Below are 26,165 nucleotides of genomic sequence, written 5' to 3' on the forward strand. Positions count from 1 at the left end.
TTTGATCAATTACTGCCATTATAACGTGGACCTCACTATAGTTGATAATATTTCAGAGAATACCAATGATAAACAATCTAATGGACAAACTTTAGATTCAATTTTTCTTCAAAAATTTCTACATATACCTACCTGGATTTTCAGCATTTTTCTTCAAAATGTTGATATTTTTATGTCTTCTTGAACATCTTCTCGATTACCCACACGCACAAGCCTAGGCACTTTGTGGGCATCATCATTCCTCAGTCAAAGATGACGTAATTTTTTCAGGTACCATACGATCTGCTATATTTTTATTCAGGCCTATATTTCATTTTTTATCACGATTTATTTAGGCTTAAGCCTGTGTTAATTTTCTATAAGTTGAGTAATACTGGATAATTATTGAAAAATAAATAAATAAATTCTTGATTTTCTTATACTTATAAGGGCATCATACCTTAATTTTTCTCTGTAGAAAAAATTATTATGTTGTAATATTACATTTTCTTCTCACATTGGAATCGAATCTTCAATTCAAGATCTATGAAACTTTATAGTAAATATCAGAGTCATCAATAGACGGATAAACTTTTCGACGGAGAATTTTTTATCGTAAATGATTGTTGCATTGTTCCATGGTGTCACCGAGGCTGAGAAACAGAATAAATAGTTTATTTAAATAGAGAATATATATGAAAGTTTAAAATAACAGTTTCAAAATAAAGTTTTATTGAGAACAGATGTAGAATGTGAATTCTAAACTTGTAAGTTATAATTTTTTGGTGACGTGTCTGTAAAAATCGACACCGAACAAGGCGTTGGCTCTGTGACTTGTAACTTAGGTTTTTCCTGTTCTGCCCTCTCTAGAAAAATGGCTGGCTACGTGTGTTGTTGTAAAATGTTGCTCTGAATCATTTTCGTTTATTAATGTTTTAAATTGAGTTTTAAACAAATTTTAGTGTTCTATTTTGTTCGTAATTTGCTATTTGTGTTTTCAAGCCAATAGCCACTGTTTTTCAACTGTAAACTAGATAAGTATTTTAGTTCGTAGTTACTCTAAAAAATTAGGCTTATAAGATATAGTTCTTTGTGTATTTGTATGAATTCATCTGAAGATTATAAGTTAATTTGCTCTGAAAACTGGATTTCTCATTCATAGGCGATAGATCCATTCACAATTTATCAAGAATCTATTTCATTGGAGCCGACAACTATCTTTAGGTTAATAGGTGTTAAATGCTATTCCAACCGATTAAGGAAAAATTGGTAGCACGGCAAATGTTACCCCTGTGGTGGGACCGAATTACAAAATAAATATGTCCCAAATGGTACACCATGAAATCCCTGGTTATAAAAAATTATTAGTAGGATAGATATCTTGATAGGTTATGAATGGTATACTGCTGAGTGGGGAATCGGTTCAAGAGAGATCAAGTTTTAATGAATCAGTGCATATTACAAAATGGCAAACATTAAAAATGATCTGAATCTTATAGCATTCTCAACACAAAAGTTTGATGAGCAAAATGCTAGGTTTGATGAGTTAAATGCTAGATTTTATGAGCAAAATGCTAAATTTGATAAGCAAAATGCTAAGTTAGACCAAATGTTTAAAAATCAAAATGCTAGGTTTGATGATATGAAGCAAGAATGTACTAGCATTAGACTAGAGCAGGTTAGTATAAACCTTCTATTGAAAAATGCACATGAAACATTGAAAGATAATCATGAAGATGAAAACAAATTGAAGCATGATAATAGTAGTGTTAAGATACAGGATCAACTCATTCAAGTTTCTGACAATGTAGGCCTAGTTACTGTTGTTGAAAAAGTCAACCTTAATGAGATAGTAGAATTGAGTAAAGAAGTAGGTAGGGAGTTGTCTTCACTGAAAGTCAACTATCATGAAAGTGATATTGCTACATTGAAGGTTAGGAAAACTATTAACAAAGTGAATAATTACATGAGACAGGTTTCTGTAGAGGTTAGGAACAATGTAAACAAAATGAATGTTGCTTTGAGTCAAGTTGATGAGTTCAACTTTCAACTGAGAATTGAAAAGATGCATGCTATGCATTCTCAAGTGAACATGACTAACTTTTGTAGGCAAAACGGCTTTGTTGAAACAAATGAACCCATGAATAAAATCATGTTCTTGAAGAAAACAAAACGCAAAGTCTCCATTGATATGTTAGTATTCAAAGGTTGTTTCAAGTTGCTTTCAGAATAGCATAATCGCTACACAGTGTATGGTTAGAGTCCATAATTGTATCTTTTTTCTTTCCTGTAACCTATTTTCTTGGCCCTTAATCTTTTCAAATTTCAATTCTTTCCTGTCTTTGTGTAATGTTCAGTAAATTTCTTCTATGATGCATATCTTAACCAATCTTGTCCATAGTCATTTAAATTTGTATTTTTTTTTCTGAAATAATTTTGGAAGTTAAAATAGTAGCTTATTTTCCTAATCTTTAAATTGTTGATAAAACTTAACTTTTCTAAAATCTATCCATTGTAGTGTAAATAATTGTTTGCTTGTGGTATATTTTTTCATCATGTATCACTAATTTTGAAATTTGTGTTGTTTTAGGGAACTTATTACCCATAATTAATCTTTCTCTTCTTTGTATTGTTTTAGGGAATTTATTCACTCAGTTTTCTATTTCTCTTTTTTGTATTTTTTAGGGAACTTATTTACCCATTATTCATCTTGATCATCTTTGTATTATAATCTTGAAATGTTTGTACTTATTATACAGTCTTTAAATTATAAATTATGTTATTATAATAAATAAACTTCAAAATTTGAAAGTATTAATGAATTCTGTAGCCATATATATGTGATGTATTAATGAAAGTTAGCTTGAATAATAATGTTTTCATTGAATAAAAACGTTGTGTTATATTATCAATTGAAATGAGTTAAAGGCTAAAATTTTTCTAAAGTGTTTTGTAATATATTTTTTTTTAATTTTAAAACTGTTTGTTCTATAAATTTTGATATGATTGATTATCGTTTGAAATGGATGCTGGAGTGTATGTAGAATTTTTAGTGGGGTTTGTTGATTAGAATTTTGCTGGTATGTGATTGTTTTTTGAGATGGAAACCCATTATTGCCTAAAGAAGGAATAACAGAGGTTATGACTTAGAGAGGCAGTAATGAGATAATATTTTTTGTGTTGATTACTTATGTTGATTGCCATAGATGCAAAAATAATGATTAATAATGTTGATTGCCATAGATGCAGATTACTTATGAATATTGTTTGCCTTTGAAGCAAAATATTATTGATGTTTTGAATGGCTTCTTGTTTAATGATTGATAGTAAAGTTTTGTCATGAAATGTAGTTTGTGTTTAGAACATTGAAGAGTCGAAATAAACTATAGTATCCAACAAACGATGATTGACAATATTAAATAATTTGCTTTTTATACAATTTTTGAACAAAATTAAAACTGAATAATTTTGAGACCCTGAATGATAAATCATAAATGTGAAATGAACTTGCTATAAATGAAATGTTATATTAAATGATAATGAAATGCAGATATATTATGAAATGATTGTGAATAGAAGACCAATTGTCTGAAATTACTGAAATATATATTGAAATTAATTTTTGTTGTGATGATCTGATGTTTTTTACAAATTTGATAATGATACAGGGTGTTATGAAATTCTATTTCTATTTTGAAGAATGGATTAAATTTTGATAATTGAACAGTGAATAGATGAAAATGAATTTTTTAAAAATTTATCATTGATATGTCCATATTTCACAATTTATGTATTGCTGACTGTATAATAAGATGTTAACAAATTTCAATTTCATAAATATTTGAAAATAATTTTCATGTGTATTAGATTGTATTGATAGCCTAATCAAGTTTTTCTTTTAGTTTATAAGCATTTTAAGATAACAGGTACAGCACAGACATTAACATTGAAATAGTTATCATGTGAATCTCGAAATCAGCAACAAGTGAACGCCATGAAGAGTGTTAAGAACATTTGGGTGATTTTTGAACTAGTGTGACTCATCTACGCTGCGGCCTACACCAATAACTACGCCAAAATCTACGCTGATGCCTACACTAATAACTACGCCAATATCAACACTAATAACTACGCCAAAATGCCAAAATCCACGCCGATGCCTGTGCTGATGTCAATGCCTGCGCCAATGCCAATAGCTACGCCAATGCCTGCGCCAATGCCAAAATCTGCGCCAATGCTGATGCCAATGCCAATAGCTACGCCAATGCCTGCGCAAATGCTGATGCCAACACCAAAATCAACGCCGATGCCTGTGCTGATGCCAAAATCTGCGCCAATGCCAATAGCTACGCCAATGCCAATAGCTACGCCAATGCCAAAATCTGCGCCAATGCCAAAATCTGCGCCAATGCCAATATCAACGCCGATGCCAAAGCCGACACCAAAGCATACGCCAATAGCAATGCCAATGCTTATTGCTGACTCTGTATCTCAAACTTCAACACTACTACATTACCTGGAGGTAATTGCCATCCATGTTCACATTCACAACTTTGAATTCAGAATAACAGTCACAGTATCATGAAAGAATTGATTCAAAAATCCTCTCCTAAATTATTCCTGTATGCAGAAATCTAAACCTTGAAAGCTGAAAATATCAAAAAACCAAACCTTACCTAAATTAATCCTCACCTAAATTAATCCTGTATGCAGCGTCTATCTCTTTTCCAAAAAACGAATTACATTGTCATTTCAAGCCTGAAATGTACATTGTATAATTACAAATATGATACAAAATTTATGTGACTCTGTATTGAATTTGGAATGCAGCCGTCTACTACAAACATGAAGCAATGCTAACTGAGATGTCACCTGTATCGAGTTTGGAATGCAGCCATCTACTACAAGCATGAGGCAATGCTAACTGAGATGTCACCTGTATCGAGTTTGATATGCATCAGTCGACTACAAGTATCAGCCCAACACTACGTGCATCCAGATCAGCCCAACACTAACGTCATCACATTGGAGTCACACTTAACTGAAAATCATACTGAGTGCCTTAACGGACTGTTTTCCAAAATGTGCATCAATAAAATCAACCGCGAAAAATCAATAGTGAAAGAAATGAACATTTTTTGATTTATTGAAATTTTATGTGAAAATTAAATGTAACAATTCATCAATTCATTTAAAAAAAAAAAATAAATAAAAAAAATAATAAATTTTTCATTCAACATACTAAATTTTTTTATGCAATAAAAATTAAATTTTTCTATCTATTAAATTTATGTGCAATTTCAAAAACTATTCTTTACATATTAAACTTTCTGTTGAGATATTTTCCTTTAAATTATAAAGCTAAATCAAAAGTAATATTGATATTCTATATTTTGAAATATTGTTTGGAAACATATAACAAACACTATTGATGAATTTTTATAATAATTTTCAATATTATAGGATGACATGTAATGTTTTTCTAGAAAAAATTGTTACTGTTCTCGAATTTAATTTTCAACAATTTTCATTAGGGTCAATGTAATTTTTTTTCTTTAAATTTTCAAACAGTAAAATTTTTTTATGTCAAGAGGGGGGTATTTGTAATATTACATTTTTCTCCTCACATTGGAATAGAATCTTCAATTCGAGATCTATGAAACTTTATAGTAAATATCAGAGTCATCAATAGACGGATAAACTTTTCGACGGAGAATTTTTTATCGTAAATGATTGTTGCATTGTTCCATGGTGTCACCGAGGCTGAGAAACAGAATAAATAGTTTATTTAAATAGAGAATATATATATGAAAGTTTAAAATAACAGTTTCAAAATAAAGTTTTATTGAGAACAGATGTAGAATGTGAATTCTAAACTTGTAAGTTATAATTTTTTGGTGACGTGTCTGTAAAAATCGACACCGAACAAGGCGTTGGCTCTGTGACTTGTAACTTAGGTTTTTCCTGTTCTGCCCTCTCTAGAAAAATGGCTGGCTACGTGTGTTGTTGTAAAATGTTGCTCTGAATCATTTTCGTTTATTAATGTTTTAAATTGAGTTTTAAACAAATTTTAGTGTTCTATTTTGTTCGTAATTTGCTATTTGTGTTTTCAAGCCAATAGCCACTGTTTTTCAACTGTAAACTAGATAAGTATTTTAGTTCGTAGTTACTCTAAAAAATTAGGCTTATAAGATATAGTTCTTTGTGTATTTGTATAAATTCATCTGAAGATTATAAGTTAATTTGCTCTGAAAACTGGATTTCTCATTCATAGGCGATAGATCCATTCACAATTTATCAAGAATCTATTTCATTGGAGCCGACAACTATCCTTAGGTTAATAGGTGTTAAATGCTATTCCAACCGATTAAGGAAAAATTGGTAGCACGGCAATGTTTACTACATTTTCTAGAGTGATTAGCCTATTATGTTACCGTATTCAATATTCAATACAATATATTCCTGAAGCTCAAATTTTCTAGTATTCAACTACTGGCTTTCACTCAGTACACGTTAACCTTCAATTTCTAAGATTTTTCACTGATAAAGATGATGTCCAAATCAACCAAAGGCTTGTGCGTGTAGGTATAGCGGGATACGGCAGTGATGTCTTGGAGTCTTTCAAGGTAAGTTCCAGATGTCTTGATGTCATGTCTCCAGACATGCCGTGATGTCTTGAAGTTCAGTGATGTCTAAGGTAGGCTCCGAACTACTCAATTTCAAGAATTGATTATTTTCTGGAAATGAAGTGTTAGCTTTCTTCATGAATCTCTTTCATTAATTGTTTTTTGAAATCTAGTGTTGCTTACTTCTTAGACACTTTACTTTTCTTCTTAGATTACTTTTATTACATTTTTTTTGAAAAATCAGTGGTAAATTGTTTTATGAATTTCATCATTCTTGATTTCTTTCATCAATATTTTCTTCCGAAATACAAAGTTAACTTATTTTTAAAAAAATTCTTGATTTCTTTGAGCTTTTTAGTTTGACAGTGTGATAGCTGGCTTGGGTTCTTGTGGACTAGAAAAGTTCTGAGCCTTTGCTAGCTTTTCCCCACTTGGATGCAAACCAGGTTCACAGCTGATAGTGTTTGATAGTTGACACAGGTCGTTGACAATTTTTGAACACTTTTTTATTAATTTTAAATAAATAGATTCAATTCCTCATCAGGTAAGATTCACAAAAGCAAAGAAAAATAACAATTCATTTCCAATAGATTCCATTTTTTATATGATTTATGAAACTTGAAAGAAATACAACAATTTTCCACAAATAAATTCTATTTCTCGTAAATGATTCACAAAATGAAAGTTCAAAAAAATAATATCTATTGAGTGTACTGGATCAGAGGCAAAGTCTTCACCAGTTCAAAGTTTTCTATATGATAATTTTCTTCCATAGCGTTTTATCATTCACCTTACAAACGCGCTGTAGATCGAATCAGTCTGTGTTTTGCTGAAGACATTGATAGAATATTTTAAATTAATTATTCTGTCGCTTTCTGACAAAAAAGAGATGATCATCGTTGATGCTTCTAGATAAATCCATCAGTTACAGTTTGACATTCGGGTGACAAGATGCATAAAATTGTCAGTTTATTGTTTGGCTTTTCTGCTGTGGTCATCTTCATTTTACAGCTGTAAGTATTGTCTTATCTCTGGGCTATGTAGAGATGTAATGAACCACTATAGTGAGGTCCACGTTATAATGACAGTGGAGAAAGATAGCAGCACAACGTTGCCGATCCTCTGTCCTGTTAATGCCTTCTATAGACGGTAGCTGATACAGGTTTATCAATGCAATATTAACTGTTCATTCTCGTTTAAAATAATATGTTATATTTTATTAAGCAAGAAATTATATTTTCAATAATTTCATAATGAACTGCAATGATTGACATGAAATATTTTGTTAACTAATTATCAATTCTACATTTTTAATGGATGACGTGGTAACAGAGCAAAGATAGAAAGAGATAGCGCTATCAACTCTGTTGAATGATAGACAAGGATAGCAATACCATTGCTAATCTAACACTGCCATTATAACGTGGACCTCACTATAGTATATTAAATAATCTCAGTTATAGAAATTATTAATAGATCATTAACAGCTATATCACTATTTTCCACTGATTGAAATATATTGAGAAGTCATTAATCATTACCACAGCGTCCTTAAAATATTTGCGAATTCCCAGAGAGAGTTCAGCAGGGTTTAAAACAATAGAATAATCACCAACGATTTTTCTTCAAGAGGTTAACAATTTAAGTTTGTGAGGGTTTAGTAGATAAATTTACTAAATTTTGTGTTAGAATTACGTCATTTATATTTTGGGTGGTTGGTAACCACTGATTATTTCATTAGAACCAGTTTTATTAATTGACCGAACGGAATGAGGTCTAAGATTCAAGTCGACTGTTTGGCATTTCTCTTAATGTTTAAATGTTTATATGTTTATATGTTTATATGTTGCGCATTTACGGCGAAACGCGGTAATAGATTTTTATGAAATTTGACAGGTATGTTCCTTTTTAAATTGCGGGTCGACGTATATACAAGGTTTTTGGAAATTTTGCATTTCAAGGATAATATAAAAGGAAAAAGGAGCCTCCTTCATAAGCTAATATCAGAGTAAGAATCAGACTATAGAATTATTCATCATTAGCCGTCAGGCTCGCTTCGCTCGCCATATCCGTGTAGCCAGGGGGCTCCACCCCCTGGACCTCCGACTGGATCGTTCAAGAATCAGATCAGCGGGCTCGCTTCGCTCGCCTGCATGTAGACCTCAGCGAAACCTCTGTACCGAATTCTGGACCCCCGACTGGATTGTCCAAGAATGAGATCAGCGGGCTCGCTTCGCTCGCCTGCATGTAGACCTAAGCGGAAACTCAGTACCGAATTTGAACGTATTATGTCAATTTGATCTCGAAAAACACCTGTTACTATATCGGCGTATCTTTGGCGAACAAAATTCTTCCACCCCAGCTAAACCTGTGTACTGAATTTTTTTAATATATTTCCATCAATTATTGAAAAAGGTGAGGAAACGCAGAAAAGCTGAGAAAACGTTTATTTTGGGCGTATCTTTGGCGTTATTTCAAATTCCTTCTAACACAACATTATTGCACCCCAGCTGAGCTTCTGTAGTAAATTTGAACATTTTCTGTTTATTTGTTCTCGATAAAGCTGAGAAAACGCTAAAAAAGCAGATTTTGGGCGTATCTTTGGAAATTTTTCCAAATCCGTTCTTATTGCGCCTCTAAAGGGCCAACTGAACACACCTACCAAATTTGAAATGTTATGTCATATTTTTATCATTATGTTAGGACGATCCAGTCGGGGTCCAGACTAAACGTCTGGCTAAACGGATATGGCGAGCGAAGCGAGCCTGACGGCTAGTAATATATAATAATATTCCCAGGAATAGCTCTGATTGAAGTAGCAGTACCCAATCTATTTTTCCGCGATAAATCAGGACCTCCTAAATAGGTATTTAGGAGGTACTGGATAAATTGGTATTCATGAGGTCCTGGATAAATGCATAATCATGATTTCAATCTTCAACTTTGTCCCAACCTAACAGAATCAACTCAATTTAATTTTTTTTTTGTCAACCTGGCAAGATTTTTAATTTAGTTACCAGAACAACTGTTTCGAAGACGTACTCTCTCTAGATTATAGCTCTATATTAACATATGGTATGGACATTTCAATTATAGTTTTAAGATATTGGAATAAGAAGAATATACATCCTAAGAGACGAACTTTAAACCCTTAAAAACCACCCTTAGAGTTGAAATATCGCCAAAAGATTTCTTAGTGCGCCTCTAAAGGGCCAAACCTACCAAATTTGAACGTTTTTGGTCCGGTAGATTTTTAGTTCTGCGAGTGAGTGAGTGATTGAGTGAGTCAGTCAGTCAGTCAGTCAGTGAGTGAGTGCACTACCTCCGTAAACAAAGCCGTAGTGCATTTGTGTGACGTCAGCACAGGTAGGGCTCCTACACCAATAAAAACACTAGCTGATATAGATCAGCTGAAATCAACGAATTTTTATTGGTGTAGGAGCCCTACCTGTGCTGACGTCACACAAATGCACTACGGCTTTGTTTACGGAGGTAGTGGTGAGTGTCATTTCGCTTTTATATATATAGATAAATCAGCTGACAAGGCATTACACAGATGGGTGGACAAGCCAATCTATTGCTGTATTTCCATAAGGTCTACCGAAAACATATTCTTCTCAATCAATTGGTAGTAATATATCTCAGTAAAGTGTTGAATTGAGAAAAAAATAAAAAATAGGTTGTATCAGTGTTTCAAAGATAAATTTAATATTTTCATATTTGTTGATTGTCAATAGATGGTCCAGGAAATATGCAATGTGATTCAGTGTTGAATTGAGAAAAAATAAAAATTGGTTGAATCAGTGTTTCAAAGATAAATTTAATATTTTCATAGTTGTTGATTGTCAATAGATGGTCCAGGAAATATGCAATGTGACTCAGTGTTGAATTGAGAAAAAATAAAAATTGGTTGAATCAGTGTTTCAAAGATAAATTTAATATTTTCATAGTAGTTGTTGATTGTCAATAGATGGTCCAGGAAATATGCAATGTACAATGAATCACACAAAATTCCATATTCTTTCCATCTCCCATTTTAGGATGAATATAAGCTAAGCTAAACTCGGAAAAAAATGTAAATTAGTCTGTCATTCTTCAGTAATTAATGAATGCAATTTGAAGAACTCTCTTTCATGATGTGAATGATGTTTTTCCAACATTTTCCAGTTCCTCAATGATAGGGGCGAGTGATAATATAATTTGTATAGGTCTTCTAAGGAACGATTATCTACAGCTGGTACCAATCAACTACACTAACTTCAACTCCAAACAACCGTTTTAATACCGTACCAGTACACAATTTATCACAGGGTGACGTGTTTATTAAACAGCTAATAACTTCAGATGCAAAATCATATCATCACAATATATGATCTTGAATCATGATGATCACCGTTCTTCAGTAGCCGCTCGGCCGAAAATTTCGAAAACATAGGTCTGTAAAATAAATTAATAAATGATTATTATCAGCCCCTTTATTGAAATTTCTGGTCGGAAACCATCCCCAATATTCACACAACATATTGTCGAAATGTCATGCCGTTCTGTCAAGTAGTTTTCGAGTCTATAGCGAACAAACAAACACACATTCATTTATATATATATATATATATAGATTGGATGGAGTAAAATAATACAGGTTGAGTAGAAGAATAGGTTGGTAGTAAGTTTAGGATTGTTTCTGAACAAGATTTGAGTTTTGTCACTTTATTGGGTTGGAACTAAGTTGAAGAACTCATCTATAATATTATAATGAAGGAAGGAATTGGCTTCTACACGTATGAGATGGGAAAAATACGAATGACGCAGAACTACTGACCTGATTAACTTGAAATTTTGCAGATATATTGTGAATTAACCGAGGATAGTTATAGGCCTATTTTGAATTCTTCTAGATTGTAGTTGATCAATACCCTTTAGTTAATTGTTAAGTTTAGTTTTTAGTTAATTGGACCCTTGAAATACATGTATGACTTGAGTCAAAGCTATCACTATAGGGATTTTAGGGAGAATTTCCCCTAAAGGGGAAACTTGGAAACATGCCGACGTATCCCTTTCACTGACACTAAAATTTCCACTAGGCTATAGCTATTGACAAGTGCGAAGTATTGCCGATACATGTAATAATTGTCGTTCGAATTAACGACTCTAGTACTGTATTCACTCAATTTTTCCGAACGTTGACAGATCTTTTCTTATAATGTAAAAACATGAAAGAATCATGAAAATTCATTATTAAATCTTTGAAAAATAATTTATTTTGTCGAATAAAGTAATTGTGATTATTTTAACAAGAATGAACAACAGTTAATGGTTACATCTGATATCAATAGCTTCACTCTTTAGAAGGCAGTGACAAGGCAGAGATTGTTTTCTCCATTGCCAATAAAACGAGGACCTCACCATAGTAAAAAGTATGTTCTTAATTTGTTCTTCACCAATACTCACTTATTATCCTCTCATCAATGTTCATTACATTACAATCCAAGATTGTATAAAAACAGTTTTCACAATATCTCATATAATTTTTCAATTACTGTAGGTACTTCTGAATTCAATTTATTCATTAGAATTTGAACATCTACTCACTTCCTCAATTACTTACCCATTTCACTATTTCATCTTATTTTGAAATTTTTCAACTTTTAATCAAATTAAAATTATTTTAATGCACGATAGCTTGTGCAGTTACAAACTAGCGAATCTCTTTCTGAATCAAGAATTTAATTTGCTACAAAAACTTCTCAAAAAGCAATAATAATGTTTTTCTAGGTGAGTCTGTTTCCGCAATAGCAGTCACAGATTGCTGTAAATTCCCATACGCAGTTACAAATTGGCATGAATGAATAAATAGTTCCTCAAATCTATATGAATACAAATTGAGCCTCAAATTTTGACATTCAATAACTGCACCGAATTTGATGATTTTTTTCAGTTGTGTTCGTTATGTTCAGGACCAGATTAAAGGCCTATCAAATTTATAATAAGATTTTAGGACTCTTTCCTACGGTCCTTCAAAGTTTACATGAGAAGATATGAGAGCTGGCCTCACATAGAAATAAAAATCAGCTGTTATAATCATTGCGTCATACAACAGCCGTTGGTAGATCTGTTATTCAATTTTCTTTCTACTGATCCACAACATTTTAATAATACCGCGGTGCAAACGACGTCCAAACCTGGGTCGTAGAACTCAGAATGCTGTAAATTTAGAATAAGCACGGGAAAATCCGCAGCAAGGAGACATACCATTCAATTTCCCAGCAAGCTGCATTCAAACTATATCTGAAAATACAAACTGCTGAACAACCAACTAAGCACATAGGAAGTCCATATTGAGATATAAATTGTAATACTGATTGTTGGATAATTTTCATTAAATATAGTGCTAAAAGGCTAAGCACACGTCAGGAGGCGCGGCTTGGTGATACAAAGGTTGAACTTACGGAGAATGCCTTATCACACCGTTCCACGCCATGCCCGATTCAGTGTGTGTGAGTTCTTCCATCCAAACCAATAAGCAAGAAGCACCTGAATGCAAAATGCCGCATCGCACCTCCTCAGGTGTGTATCAAGCTAAAGTTTGCCATGAGATGCATTAACTATTTGGCGGTACGAAGTTCGCCGGGCCAGCTAGTACATAATAACAGTTGCTGAATTATTTTTCCAGGGGGAAGTTCTGAATTGCTGCATGTTTCTCTATGTAGTCGCAGACTAGCATGATATAAATATCTTATGTTGAGAGGTCTTCAATATTGGCGCTTTTTTAGCTTTGTCATTATTTTATAGACACAAACTGTTAAAATTTGGTACACAGGCACATTTTTTCAGGTTTCGGGATACAGGTTAAGTAATGGCGGTGTTTAATTAGGGGATTTCTTTTCTCAAGTTCTTCATCGAATTTTCAAATCATTTTTCTACATTTCTCTAGTGAATTCATACTGAAAAGGGTAGATATTGATGATTGTGAGTCCCCAACATCATTCCTGTTTCAAATTTTGTAGAGATATTAGACTGGAATACAATAATTCTCATAATATCTCATCCAAGTCTATAATCAAGGAATAATTGAACATTATTATTATTTTCCAATTCTGATAAGAATTGAGATTTTTGTAACTCTGCGCAACATAATTAGAATAAAAGTGGTGATTGAATCGAGCCTGCAAGTCTCTTTCGATTTTTTAGCTCAGAGAAACTAGGAGGAATGAAAAATGCGGGTGAGCGAAGCGAGCCTGCTGATCTTTTTTTTCAATGATCCAGCCAGGGGTCCAGATGGGTGAGCGAAGCAAGGCTATAGTGAGGTCCACGTTATAATGGCAGTGTTTGATTGTCAATGGTATTGCTATCCTTGTCTATCATTCAACACAGCGGATAGCGCTATCTCTTTCTCGCTTTGCTCTGTTGCCAGATCGACTTTCAACAATGTAGAATTATTAATCAATTAACAAAATATTTCATCTTAATTTTTTGTAAAGCTTTCTTGTATTTTATTTTTGGCAAATACATGATGAAATAATTGAAAATAGTTATTTGTGCAACTAGTGCGCAAAGTGACAGTTTGCTGCACCGAAAGAAACGTTTACGCCCGAGCCGTAGGCGAGGGCGGAATGGTTTCTTGAGTGCAGCAGAGGAACTTTGCGCACGTATTTCACATTAAGTTTTTCCTACAGTTACCATTGAATATGAAAAGTGGGTAATTATGGGTAAAATTGCCTGAAATCCATCAAATAACTTAGTAGTGTTTGAATGGCGAGGCGGCTGTGTGTGTGTGCTGTGGTGGCACTGTGCTGTTGCTGTCCTCGTTATAATATATAATAGTAATAATTAGCGCGTTGTGCTTCGTTGCACCTCTGCTCACTATAGCAGCCCAGTCGCTGTTACCAACTTCATTTTGATTTTGCTGCACTGTTGCTCCATATAACCTACTAAGTATTTTGCGTTGCCATGTTGCAAATCTGGAGTGCAGAAAAATTTTTTCCCGCACTAGAGCGGAAAAGTGATTCTTTGCGTTCTGTAATCAGTGCAGCAATGGCCACTTTTCAACGTAACTGTAGGAAAATAAAATTTCTTGCTTGATAATACAGTAATGTAATTATTGATTATTTTGAACAAGAATGAGCTGTTGATATTACATCAATAAACCTTCTTCAACTACCGTCCATAGAAGGCATTGACAAGACAGATGATCGCCAACGTTTTTCTCCTATCTTCCTCCACTGTCATTATAACGTGAACCTTATTACTACAGTGTCGAATATTGAAAAGCAATTGTGATGTATATTCCATTGTTTGTCTTTACCTGCAATTAGTAAATTTGTATTTGAATTTGATATTACTTTTCAGACATGTTAATGGAGTATGTGCAGGAGTTTTGACTATTAAGCAACCATTTGGGGTACAATGGGGATATAATGTTGTGATCACACTACTTCCACCTGAAGATCCGTCAAAAACTAAATTTGTTCATGGAGATGTAAGGTAATTTTGAATGAAATTCTCAACTTTTCAATTATTCATTCATCAATTTAAGCGGTCATCCATTGGATCAAAAATCAAATTGTCCTATATTGTAGAATGTTCTCGATATCGTCAAGGGCGCAAATGTACAAAAAGTCACTCAGTGATCATTTTCGGGTAACAGTCGTGAAAGATGTATCAATCTCTTCCTTAGGACTATAGTCCGAGAGATATAATATTATACTTTCAACATGGAGAGAGGAAACTGATTTGTGGTTGCACAGTTAGTGGCATGGACAGAGTGAGTGTAGAGTGGAGTAGTTAAGTTGAGCCACAGAGGAAAGAAGCACTTGTATGCTTATTCCGTGGTTGAGCTAAGCATGCTGGATTCTGACACGAAATAAGTAGGTAAAATATTTCTTTACTGAAACCAAGAGAATGAATCATGTTTCGACTGCTTATTTCTAAATGATCACTATAAGATACTTTGAGGTTTCGTATATAATCTAGGAGTACATCCAGATACAGCAAGTTAGCATTGCACCAGTCCTCAATCCATTTCATTGTTCATTCATTCATTTATTTATCTCTAAATTTAGGTTTGAATCATTATGAAAGATTAATGATTGTTACCAACTATCTTTTTTCAGATGTGTTTTAATGAACAATATACCTTATGCAGACGCACTGCCTCATTTCAATATCACAACAAAAATATCACGAGCCAATCCTGTTAGTGTAAATAAAACCGGATCTTGGTATCTCGTTGATGATCATCCTTTAACATTTTACAATTGCACCACACAGGTAACAGGAAAACATGTTCTCTCTCTAGTTATCAACATAAGAATAAGAAAATGCCTATGTCTTTAATGATTACATGATTCAACTAAATGATGCTATGAGTCGCTAAACTGTCATGTCTTCCATTAAGGAAAAATCTCAAGTGAATGAGATAAAAAGTGGGGCTCCGCAGGGATCGGTCTTGGGACCATTATTGTTCATGTTGATGATTAATGATCTGCCACTCTGTACAAGCAATGCTGATACTATAATTTATGTGGATAATACAACTTTTATTAATGTAAGCTCAAATTTCGAGATCCTCCAGAATGAAGCTAAGAACAGTTTGTCTGAGGCTTCAAAGTTGTTCAGAGCCAATGGTTTTTCACTCAATAAAAGTCAGGATAAAACTCAAGAAAATATTTTTAGCATGAAGAGTTTACCTATGGAGAGCCGTTTGGGTAATGTCAAATTTCTAGGTGTTTTTATTGACAGCAAACTTTCATGGGAGCCTCACATTAAATATATTACTTCCAAATTATCCAGAGTGGTATACTTGCTGAGAAATTTGATAGGCTGTGTCCCCACGTCTTATGTCAGATCAGCATACTTTGCTTTTTTCCAGAGTATAGTCGCATATGGGCTTTTACTCTGGGGGAATAGTCCACATGTTTATTTATTTATTCATTTACAATGGAGACAACAGGTTTCCCCAAACATGTCTCCTTTACAAGAAAATGCAAAATCTTAAAATATAATATATAGAAAACTTATAAAAAATCATAAAAAGAAATAAGGTACAAATGGTAATATTTATCCTATTACATATGGTAATAAGGTACAAAATGATAATATGGAAAAATACAATAATTAAAAAAAAAAAATAATATGAAAAGATGAGATGAATACAAAGCATCGAAATACTACTCATAGAAGGTCCAAAAATGGAAATATAAAATTCTAATAACACAAGTATTAAATGAATGAAATAACCAAAAATATAACTTATTAATGAGTTCCAAGTCCCAAAACATATGCACACCCACACATACATGGAAATAAGATCGATGTAGACCAGATCACAATATCAATGCTCAGACCAGACCATTGTATAGAGCTTTTCGGAATCTAGCGCGAGAGAACCAGAAGAGATCTAGGTGCCCGGACAAACTATTGTAGCTTCTCTGAATTCTGTTGAGAGGAGAATTGTAATTTCTAAGTGTTCTGGAACGAGGAACCAGAAAAGAAAATTCAGATCGACGAGCCACAGGTGAGATATAAATATTCATTTTAGATAGCAAGTATGATGAATCAATTTCATTATTTAAGAGATCAAAAAGAAAAATAAGTGCTCTAACATCACGCCTAACTTTTAATGATGTAATATGGAATAAAGTTCTCAGGTGTTCAAGATATATTGATAATTCAAAAAAAGTTATAAGAATAATCACAAATTCTGAAAGATTGGCTCATTGTAAACCGTTATTCGCTGAAATAGGTATACTGACAGTAATAAACCTGTATATTTTTACTTGTCTCCCATATACGAAAAATAACTTGCCTAATAATCTGCTAAGGAGAATTATACATTCCCACAACACTAGGAGTAACGGAAATATAGAAATACCTTTCTGTAGGCTGACTAAATCTCAGGATAGCTATGAAGTTGTTTGAATGAAAATGTTTAATAAATTACCACATTAGTGGATAGAAGCTCCATTCCACTTATTCAGAAATAGGCCAATGTTCTGAACAAAGCTCAGGCTAGAGCTACCAGAGGACTGTAATTTACTAATTTAATAATCAAATAAAAACAAGGGGCAAAATTTAATCTTCAATTTGAGCCAGGTAATTTGTACAGTTAAACTCTGCATTAATGAACAATAAAAAAGAGCAAAAACTCACCAAATTTATTCCAATCTTGACTATTTGCCCTTCAAAGCCTTTAATAGGTGTTTTGGTCAGATTCAGGGTGGGACGAAATCGGGGAAAAGACAGGTTCTGGCTTCCGGGCTGCCTTTTCGCGTTCAACTTGCAGGCTATGCACTGTGTTTTGAACAAAGCTCAAACTGGATTCTTTATAAATTCAAATCCAAAAGTTCAAAAGTTGAGATATTTTTCGCAACTGTTCCTTGGCACCTACAAAATTGGTACCACAATCGTAATACATCACATGGCAGGGTCCACGACGTGACAAAAAACGACGAAACGCAGCTAAAAACATGGGCATTGATAGATCTGATACCAACTCAATATGTACCGCCTTTGTTGCCATACACACAAACAGACAAATGTAGGCTTTCAAAACACAAGGATTACGACGTCTCGTCATAGTAATACGCAGAGGACCAGCGTAATCCACACCACAATTTTCAAATGGTTTGCATTTTGACACTCGACAGCAGGCAGGTCACCCATTTTCGGAATAATTGCATTATTACTAGGTCAAACACGAAAACAACGATTACACTTAAAGACACAAATATGAATAATAGAGCGAGCAGACAGTATCCAGAATTTCTGTCTGATCAAGGACAACAATAACGAAGGTCCAGCATGACAATTCTTCTTGTGATGATAATCAATTAACATCGATACAAAAGCGTCGGATTTTGGTAAGATCATCTGATGACAAGTCTCAAATTCAAGTCCAGCATGAGACAAACGACCGCCGACGCGAATCACACCTTTATCAATGAATGGAGACAGGCAACGTAGGCGCATAGAACAATCTTCCCCCTTCTCTAATTGCACAAATTCAGATCCAAACATTAATCCAACACAAGGTGACTGTAGAATCAGAGAGTGCGACAATACGAGACACATGACAACGTTCACTAATAATAGTGACAACTGAATTCATGACTTCTGGCAACAAGAGTGCTGCACACAAATCCAAACGAGGTATTGAAACAACTTTAGATGATGCTACCTTGGACTTTGAACACAATAATACAACTCTTGGCTCCTCGCTCTCCTTCTGCGACTTCACATAGATAACTGCACCATAACCAGACAATGATGCGTCACAAAAAGCAATCAAACTGATGTGAGAATCCTGAAACAAACCAACGTGACGTGGAACAGCAAATTTCAACAATAGAGGCAACTCTTTTTGACAATTCTCCCAAAGAGTGCATATAGACTCAGGCGGCATCTTGTCCCAATCCACTCCTAATTTCCACAGTTTCTGGACAAGACACTTTAGAAATAATGTAAACGGTGACAAGAGACCAAGTGGATCATAGATACGAGCCATCACTGACAGAATAGAATGCTTAGTAGCGACGACCTCACCACTCTTGACTGGAAACTGAAACAGATCAGTACTAGGTTGCCAATTCAATCCCAAGATAGCCAAGGAGTTGTCTGCTTTGAAATCCTTGTACGAAAACGATTTCTCTTCCTCCGAGAATTTCTCCAACATTGATGGTGAATTTGAAGTCCACTTTGTGAGCGAGAAACCTCCTCCCTCAAACAGCTGCTTGGACTGACGATACAGCTTCACAGCCTCAGACTCTGTGGCGACAGATGTGACTAAGTCGTCCACGAACATGTCTCTTGGTATTCTCTCCTTGGCTGCTGGAAAACGATTTCCATCCTCCTCTACAAGCTGGTGGATGGTGCGAAGCGCCAAATATGGAGAGCTTGAAACACCAAAAACAACACAATTGAGCTGATAAATTCCGATTGGATCCTCCGGCGAAAATCTCCACAATACAAGCTGATAATGATGGCAGGAATCCTCCACTAATATCTGTCAATACATTTGAGTAATTTGGGCGAAATTGAAGCGTAACCTCCAATCTTCTAAGTGGACTGCAATGATTGTGACATTAAGAGTTGTCAAGATCTGAATTGCAACTCTCAATGAGACCACCCAAACTGTCCTCATAAAAGACTCTGGTAAGCAGAAAAGGAATGATATTTAAAAGAGTTATTGATCAGCAGTAGTTGAAATTGATATATGAATTTATAATACCATCTTGGAACAGGTAGGCTAAATGACATACAAGGATTAGAATCATAAAGAATATTATAATGATCATGAATACGTAACAGACCTTCTAAAAAGTGTAATTTGGTTTGTTTTATTACCTTAGAATAGTAAAGCATGTAAATACAATGGTGGGTCCACAAAGTTGGACAATTATGTTGACAAATATAAAGAGAATTCAGAATCTTCAAAATACAATTGTTTTTGAATTTATTGTAGAACTCCTAGTCACAAGAATCGTGTAATTCCAGCTGTTGCATAAACAAACAAATATTGAAAGTCTTCCGCAAGACAAGAGAAATTGAAAAGGGACTGCGACGAATAATTGGGACTGCAGAAAAGTCTAACTTTAAATATATGACCTCAAAAGGTAAATATAAAAAAAAATGTAATTTATAAATGTTTCTAAAAACAAATGTAAATGAAAATGGTTGAACAATGAATCGTTAAGTGCACAGAAGCACGGAACAAAATACTTAACTAAGAGGTTAGATGTCTTCACCAGCTGGCTTAAAGAAAACCAGTAGGATTTCTGGAAGGTGTGCGATGCTCATGGGCTGGACTCCAGGTAGGCGAAGGCGTTGAATTGGACCAGATACCCGGACCAAACCGGCAACAGGACGGCAGGGAGCCATGGAACCAAGTACCAGGGCGGCGTCGGCGGCGAACTGCGCTGAATCCTCAGACAGACCGGCAGTGAGACGGCAGGGAGCCGTGCAGAAGTTGAATCCACTCCAAGTGTGACCAGCAGCAGATAATGATGGTAACAAGGGCGCTGTACTAAGCGCTACAACTCAGTAGGTTTGTTACAAATGGAGATAGAATTGAATCCAAGTCAGTAGGATGATGATCACAGATGTCATCACGGCAGGTGTTGCATGATAATGCGTAGGCTTGTGCATGGACAAGATGTTGTTAGAGAAAACTAGTAACTCCAGGTAAGTGAGTAGATCACAAATGTAAATTGTTGTGGTGATATGATCGAAGCACACACAAATTCTGATAAACCACAATGGTGATGATGATAGTTCAATGAAGGTGTACACACGGCAGGCGCAATGTAACTTAGCAGCATACAAGTAGATTGATAGCCGCGACCCAATAAAGCAATTTCAAACATGAACAGTTCTAGGTTACAATGAGGTGGCAACTGGTGGCCAAAATAGTGCGCAATAGTCACTGAGAAAAGAATGCACAATGGTGTAGATTTCAAATGATGAGAGGAAATTACAAGGGTTGATGTAATTCCAGGAAGAATTTGTCATGGACAAGCTTCTCCAAATCCTAGATGCAGGATAAATTGTAACCTTGCTTAGTAACTAGTTCAATGCAGAAATGTCTGATGCATAAGTAATTTTTTTTAATGCATTGAGTGTAGTGGAACTATATATCTTCTTGATGATTGAAAATCGTCAGTTGCTGACAAAAATGTTCTTGCAAGTGACAGATTGCAAACAAGGTTCATGATGAAACAAATAACCTAACATGTATCATTTGGACACAGCTAGAATTGAATACAGAGAATAAAGTTCTTCTGAGCTTTCTTCTAGTAAAAATAGCTCATTCTGGATATTATCGTTGTTGGATCAACAGTTCTTCAGAATTAGAAGCACAAATTTGATAAATGTTGAAATTCGAAGTTGAGGGACAAAGCACATTGCGTGCGAGTAATGCCGTTCAGTTACTTACAAGTTTTTTGACACAAATAATGATGAACGTTGAAAACTAGAATACCACATCGAGAATAGATATTTATGAATCGATGAGACACATTTTCAATGCGAATTTGTCACTTTTAGATTAAAAAGGATAAATTTGAAACTTGGAAATACGCTTTCTTCAGCCATTCCATCGACAGGAGCAGGTAGGAACTCAGCCTATAAGGCAGTGTACCAACTGTGAAACAATGAACCCACCAGCAGAAAAATGGCAAATATAAATGAATAATGCCATAATAGGCTAAAATAGGACTAATGCTGAACTAAATATAATAAATCTAATTGATAAATTGATTGAAATGACAAACTTGACGAATAAAAATTAAAACTATCAAAATCGACAGGGCAACTGTGAATACAAGCACCAGCGCTCCAAGCGGCAGCAACCAAAACAAGTGGTGACACACAAGCACCAGCGCTCCAGGAGGCGGCGAACAAAACAAGTGGTGACTGCAAATGCCAGATTTAACAACATTTGTTTAATGTCGGCAGTTAGTGCGATTGGGATCAAACGAAAATTAACTAACAAAACAAAAATGTCAGTCTGCAATTCGGGACCAGCATGAAGAACCTGGTTCAATGACAAACCAGATGAAGTTCTGGAACCAGCATCAAATACAATTCGGATGGGCGTGGTAGTGCTGCTTGCTTTCACGATGGCGTGATGCGGTATGTAGTAACCACCTCGGTCTGTCTGATCTGCTACAAATGACATGTGACCCTGACGTAGGTAATCGATCAATATTTCATGATATGAAATACGAGTATTGCTGTCAAACTCTAGTCATCTCTCCAAAGTCAGCAGTCTGCGTTTGGCGACAGCATACGAATCTCCCAAGCTGCTGGGCGGCTCTGCAAATGACAAGGCAACAACAAAACGACCATAATTCACACGATGTACAGACTTCCGAAAATTTACCTCACATTCCAACTCTTCCGGTTTCAGTTGACAGCTTGGTGCAGGGCACGATTCCAACTCCCAAAAACGTTCCACAAAACTAACCAACGATGGACTACTAACGAATGGACTACAGATGGCTGTAAAACAATTCGACACATTCGTTGTTGAAGTGAGAATCGGCGCTCTCCCCATCAGAATGTGACCAAAGACACTATTAACAGTCATCAATTCGTGCGATTCACCTGTACTAGGACTCCCACGTAGCAAGTGAGGAACTAACTCCGCACCAATGATGCCATCTATTCTACTAGGAAGGTAGAATTTGTCGTCAGCCAGTGTGAGATTTTCAAGATGATGAAGTTTGGATCTGTCGATTTCACAAGAAGGCAACTTGTCGTTGACTTTATCTACCACTGTGGCATCCATCGAAAACTTGACGGTAGGATCCAACTTTGACTGAATCGACACACAAGTATGACCTCGAACTCCACTAGTACCACCACCGAATCCACAAACAACGGTTTTCATGGGCTGGAATGGTAGTCTCAAACGCCAACACAATTTGGCTGTAACAAAATGACACTGACTCCCGGTGTCAACCAAGAAACGAACATCACAAAGCTGATCATTACAATCTCGAACATGTGCAGTGACGGTCGACAACACAACGGTCGAATTTTCTACATCGTTGGATGTAGAACAACAACTAATAGGTGATGTGCCACCTGCCTTGGAGTTTGACGAGGATGCAACACCTTCATTGGAACTTGATCTGGAAAAGTGCAATAAAGAATGATGAGATTCTCGACATTGAGCACACTGAGTTTTACTATGACAATCTCTACTCAAATGATCCACATCAAGACAACGAAAACAACAAAACTTTCCTTTAATCAAACAATAACGATCCCAAGGAGTCATTTTCAAGAAACTTGCACAATCTACTAACCGATGACCCGGTTTTGAGCACTTCAGACAATTGGGCTTTTCACTAGATGCATTGTTGGATGAATCATTAGATTGAACCATAAACACCTTTGATTTATTATCCTTTTTGTGCTTCATATTAAACGATTCAGTCTGTTTCTCATCAGAAGGAAGAGTCTTAATTTGCTTTTCAATGAACTTGACATAATCAGTATAAGTTGGCATAGTCTTGTCACGGACGGCCGATTCAAAATTTCTACGAGAACTTGGATCCAGCAATCTCAAGCCATGATAGAGGAATATCGAGTCTGACAAATCATTGAGTTGCAATCTCTTCAATGCATTGATTGAACTGCAAAACCCATCCAAAATCGCAATACAACCTGCCTTTGATTCTGATTTTATTGGACGAAATTCAAAAATTTGTTTGAAATAGGCATCGACTTGTGCCCGTGGATCGTTATAGCGGGTCAATAATGCCTGCCAAATTATTTGATAATTGTTAGCCAATGGTGGCAAATGACGACAAATATTTGCTGCTTGTCCAGTAAGTCTACTTACAAGATATTGGACCTTCTGCTGATCGTTCAAATTCTTGTTGTCATGTACCAATGCCTTAAATAGTTCATAAAACACTGACCATTGAGTCTGGTTCCCATCAAATTTCAGAAGGTCGATTTTAGGCAGTACCGACTCGGACACGACCGGCTGTGAACTAGCTGCTGTAGCTGCCGAAGATTGAGCAATAGTGACAGTTGCCTCTTTCTGTTTGAGAGTGTTAGTTGTTACTTCAATATACTGAAACAGATCTAGATGTGAGTCGTTGAATGCTACAACATGATCTTTATTCAACTCAAGTTCCAACTCATTAACCACTAATTCTGTCTTTTCATAATCCGAAATGGTCTGAGACACCCAAGGATACAAGATTGAAAATTGCTCAGCAACTTTTGGATCAGAGACATTTTTAGACAAATCATAAATTCTTTGCAATCTGGCATACAATTGTTCCAGTTTAGCAAGATGCACCCTGATTTGTTTCTGTAATTTTTCCTCCATCTTGAACTCATACACAAAACAATTCAGCCCCGACAATACAAACAACAGACAATAAAACAAGAATGAGTTCAAAACCTAGATGAAAGGAAGAATCACGACTTAGTAAGTTATCAAAGTTAAACTTTGATTATCAATTCACAAGATAAGTTATTGCTGAGAACAAAACTATATGATCAGATACTCTTCCAACAACTCACAAACAAACGATAACTTGTTGAATTGAAAAAACAAAATCATGCTGGTGATTAACCTTCACTAACATGTATAAAAAATGGACAATACTTATTCCAACAAACAAACAAATTCCTGAAAAAGAGCACAATGGGCCCAGCTTTAGGAAATTACAATTTTAACTGAAATAAATTTAATTTCAGACAAATACAAATTGACAAGAAACCTTGCTCTTAGAACAAGGCTACAAGAAACTTAAGTTGAGCATGGATCAGACCATTCTCAACATGCCAACATTGGACAAATACGAAACTGCTTAAATCCAATGTGTGTGAATTAATCAACAAATTACAAATTTAAATTCATCCCGGCTCGGCAGGATCATAAAATGTTCTGAACAAAGCTCAGGCTAGAGCTACCAGAGGACTGTAATTTACTATTTAAATAATCAAATACAAACAAGGGGCAAAATTTAATCTTCAATTTGAGTCAGGTTATTTGTACAGTTAAACTCTGCATTAATGAACAATAAAAAAGAGCAAAAACTCACCAAATTTATTCCAATCTTGACTACTTGCCCTTCGAAGCCTTTAATAGGTGTTTTGGTCAGATTCAGGGTGGGACGAAATCGGGGAAAAGACAGGTTCTGGCTTCCGGGCTGCCTTTTCACGTTCAACTTGCAGGCTATGCACTGTGTTTTGAACAAAGCTTAAACTGGATTCTTTATAAATTCAAATCCCATTCAAATTAATTCAATTCAATACTATTTACGCTGTTATATTCATAATTCACACACACGACACTCAAACAATTATTTACAAGAAATTTCCGATTGAAATTACATGAAAAACACAATTTTGGTCTTGCAACAAGACAACGGGCTGATAAGACAAAAAATACTAGACAAGGACATCGAGAAGCCCAAAGCAGCAGGACGGTCTGCGCTGGTGCAAACACAAGCCTGCTATTGGCAGAACTGCAGTCTGGCATTCTGGCGCTACAATTTGAATTCTCTAGCCAGAACAGCCACATAGCTGGTTAATTAGAAATCCTTTTTATGGTGTGGAAGAGTTTTTCGAATTTCAACAAATTATTCTTCAAGATGAACTATTTTATACTATTTCTCTAGTATTCATGTTATTTCTCCTATGTAATATTTTACGTGTTTGTTATTTTGACTGGTGTTTCTTACATGTTATAATATAGGTTGACTATGTTTGCTAAACAATAATTTCTGACGTTTTCCATAACTATTGTAATGTTGAGCGGCAATAAAATTATATTTATTTATTTATGCATTTTATTACTGGCAAGCAGGCTTGCTTCGCTTGCCTTATCCATCTAGAATAAATCTCTGGACGCTAGACAATTTGTATAGGCCACGTCATAAGAAAATTACATAAATCATTACATAGACCTTGAGTAGGGATGTCAATCCCGGGACTGATTTCCAATCCCGGTATTTCGGGATTATCCAATATCAAACCCGGGAACCCGGGACTGATCCCGGGATTGGCAAAAATCAGTTAAATGCATTTTAACCA

The 26,165-nt window shown here is 35.0% G+C and overlaps 1 protein-coding gene across 3 annotated transcripts in view; it reads left to right on the forward strand.

The window, feature by feature from the left end:
• LOC111053061 overlaps positions 1-26,165 on the forward strand; it is a 220,868-nt gene that overhangs the window by 163,716 nt on the left and 30,987 nt on the right. Inside the window, exons 1-4 of one of the 3 annotated variants that reach the window (XM_039438300.1) lie at positions 7,380-7,618; positions 8,502-8,613; positions 14,952-15,086; positions 15,716-15,872. In XM_039438300.1, coding sequence (XP_039294234.1) covers positions 8,504-8,613; positions 14,952-15,086; positions 15,716-15,872 — 402 coding nt within the window. In that variant the 5' untranslated portion in view covers positions 7,380-7,618; positions 8,502-8,503. Of the gene's footprint in view, positions 1-7,379; positions 7,619-8,501; positions 8,614-14,951; positions 15,087-15,715; positions 15,873-26,165 lie in introns of those variants that run through there. The other 2 variants (XM_039438301.1, XM_039438298.1) reach the window with 2 other exon arrangements.

Source organism: Nilaparvata lugens, chromosome 11 (genome assembly GCF_014356525.2).
Source record: "Nilaparvata lugens isolate BPH chromosome 11, ASM1435652v1, whole genome shotgun sequence".
NCBI lineage: Eukaryota > Metazoa > Arthropoda > Insecta > Hemiptera > Delphacidae > Nilaparvata > Nilaparvata lugens.